Source organism: Squalius cephalus (genome assembly GCF_949319135.1).
Source record: "Squalius cephalus genome assembly, chromosome: 19".
Taxonomy (NCBI): domain Eukaryota; kingdom Metazoa; phylum Chordata; class Actinopteri; order Cypriniformes; family Leuciscidae; genus Squalius; species Squalius cephalus.
The window spans coordinates 9557022-9559976 of NC_137140.1; the positions used below are offsets into that span (position 1 = coordinate 9557022).

The 2955-nt window shown below is 42.5% G+C and overlaps 1 protein-coding gene across 1 annotated transcript; it reads left to right on the forward strand.

Moving 5' to 3' along the window:
- The first annotated feature begins 1184 nt into the window (after positions 1 to 1184).
- lrrc3ca (leucine rich repeat containing 3Ca) lies at positions 1185 to 2568 on the forward strand. Its single transcript, XM_079851481.1, has one exon. It carries the CDS (start codon positions 1200 to 1202, stop codon positions 2070 to 2072), a length of 873 nt encoding a protein of 290 aa, XP_079707607.1. The 5' UTR covers positions 1185 to 1199; the 3' UTR covers positions 2073 to 2568.
- The last annotated feature ends 387 nt before the right edge of the window (positions 2569 to 2955 follow it).

Consider the following 2955-nt stretch of genomic DNA (forward strand, 5'->3'; position numbering starts at 1 on the left):
ACCATAGCAGGGATTTCAATCAACCAACACTTTTGAGGAAGTGCCACTTTTTCCCTTTTCAACATGAGTGCATATTCTTTGAAGGTTTTCTGATTGTTTGAGCCTTGCTTAGCGTGTGTAGCAAAAAGATTATAAAGCCGGTGGGTAAAAAATAATAGCTAAAAACCCCATTGTTTTGAGCTATAAGCAAACCATTTACCATGAGTAAATTAAAGGTGCTCAAAGTAAAGTACGTTCAAAGTATTGCCAAACAAAACGGAGGCTAGCTTGACCCTCCCTCCTCTAGGCACAATATACATTTTCAACGTTAGTCGTTGTCGTTGTCTAGGACATCTCTCCTTTAGCTAACTTCCCTCTTCATGCTTCTCTCTCCTCCACTCCCCACACCCCCCTTCATGTGCACGCGCACTAACCCCCCAACCCCCACCCCCAAATCATTCTTGTCGGTTATTGGCTGGAACATTGTTTGTTATGTTTCGTGGTCCAGGCTTGGCCAGTTTGTTTTTCTTGCCGTTTATGGAGCCTGGGCTGTCTACAGAGACCTCGTTTTTTACAGTGTGTTCTGGGGACAGGCAGCTAGCGGATAGTGAAGAGATGTTTGCGGTATGTGACAAAAATTTTTTTTTTTTCATCAATCTGCTTTTGAATCTGTTTATTACACCTGGGTTGTATGGGTTTGTGATCCATCTGTATGTGTGTCTGTGTATACTACACACATACATTAAATGCTAATGCGTTATACGCTATAATAACGCTATAATCAATCAATCAAAAATCAAAAAATGTACATGCAGTTAAACAATAGCATGGTTGCATTAATGGGTATTTGTGATGTCAAGACCATGGTATTAAATAGTATTAAATAGCACTGGGCAATATAGAAAAAATATAATCTGCATTATTCATTCTTTTGACAATGTTTGAAATATATATCAATATTTATGCATTTGCTCTGAAAGTGTTTAGGGATCATTTGTTTCAGTTAGATGAATTATTTTCGACCAAATGTTTTAATCAGTTAACAGAGTCTTGACATTCTCATACTTCAAAATCATCGGACACATGAAGCACACTGGCATTCCAAGAAAACCCATTCTGATCTTTACATGAAATATTAAAGAAATATATATTCTCTATTAACTGGCTCTATTAAATGGTATTCTTCAATTTTCTAGGCTTGCAAGCTGTTGGGGATTTTGATGTTGGGTACAGCCTCCTGGATGTTCTCAGCACAGGTGATACTCCAAAGGGATTATGCTCGCCGTCCCACAATGCTGCTACCCTCAGGCTGGCTGCTTCGTCACTCTGTGGTCATGTGGTTGCTGTTTCACAGCTTGGTGCTGATGACATTGTGTTTCCACCATGCTGCAACTTCCTGCTCCAAACGTTGCTACTGTTCTGACAGCGAGGGCTCATTTGGCGGCAAGACCATGCGCTGCAGCAACCTGCATCTTACTGAGATCCCTCAGGACATTCCCAATGACACACGACGCCTCTACCTGGACTACAACCTCTTGACCAGCATCCCTGCCAATGCTTTTCATGATCTTCCACTGCTAGCTGAACTAGATCTTTCCCATAATGAACTGGCTTTGCTTGAACCTGGAGCCTTTAGAGGCTTGGCAGCCTCTCTGCAGTTTCTGGATCTCTCATCCAACCAGCTCACAATGTTGGACCCAGATGCCTTTGAAGGCATTACAGCAAGATCTAACCTCACTGGAAACCCCTGGCACTGTGACTGCAGGCTGCAGACAGCCTTTCCACGCCTAGACCTAGAGCCTGTGTCTTTGACTGGCATTATCTGTCAGACATCTGAACCCTTAGACTCTGGAGCCCAAGGTGTGCCTTTCCTGCTGGCCAAAGACCTGGACCTGTGTGTGGTGCTCAAAAAGACCACGGATGTGGCCATGTTGGTGACCATGTTTGGATGGTTCACCATGGTCATCTCCTATCTGGTCTACTATGTGAGACACAATCAGGAAGATGCCAGGCGCCACCTGGAGTATCTCAAGTCTCTTCCCAGCAGGCAGGGCAAGTCTGAGGAGTCTTCCACCATCAGCACTGTGGTATAGTACAAGGCCAAGTGCTCATGACATGTGGAGGAAGCTTCTCAGGCTACCAAAAGGCAATGGGCACACTGGGCAATGGGCTACCTGTCTCTAAAGTTTAAAATTGATTAAACCCTTGGAAAAACAAAGACCCCTTGAATCATATGCCACACCACAAGTAACCATTCAGGATTGATCTGTACCCTCCCAAAGAACCAGAAAGAACTTATGCCATAGGATGCTTCTTGGCCATTGGAGTGCAATGTCCACAATAGGGAAATGTGAAACATATCATGCTGAGACTGAAACCATCCACAGACATGCAGATGGACATAGATGGCTAGAGACAGAAGAAGGGAAATCACAGAGGCCATCTAATCTAATTCAGATGAATAATTGATTCAGAAATGGCCGAACTTGAGGCTCATCTTGACTAAGAGGTTTTTCTACTCTGCACACTTTTAAAGGAGGCGTTGTCTGTTTTTTTGTTTTTTTCATTCAGTGGCTTTTTTTAAATCAGATCTCCATTTGACAGGCAACGCACGGAGCGTAAAGCACTCATCATACTGGGTATTTACAAAAAGTACTGTTGTTGTCCCTGCAGGCAACATCAAAATTTTACAAAGCAACACATTCTTGCATGCATCAATGAATTTTCAGGTGTCTCAGTAAACATAGTATACAAACTGTGCAAAAGTAAAAAGCACTGTCGATTGCTTTGATACTCAGTGGTTAGGTTTTTAGGGAAGCACAGAGAAGCTATTTTCTTCATGGATCCTGCAGCGTTAATGACGTTGTGACTTAAAAGAAATAAACAGGTTGGCTTGTTATTTTCATGATCAGTCACTGTAAGATAAATCACTGTTAAAGTCATTTCAAGGGAAAACACCCTGAGGCATTTTTTATT

Bases quoted from the DNA above. Each gene is read 5' to 3' on its own strand.
- lrrc3ca (XM_079851481.1), top strand. From the start codon at position 1,200: ATGTTGGGTACAGCCTCCTGGATGTTCTCAGCACAGGTGATACTCCAA.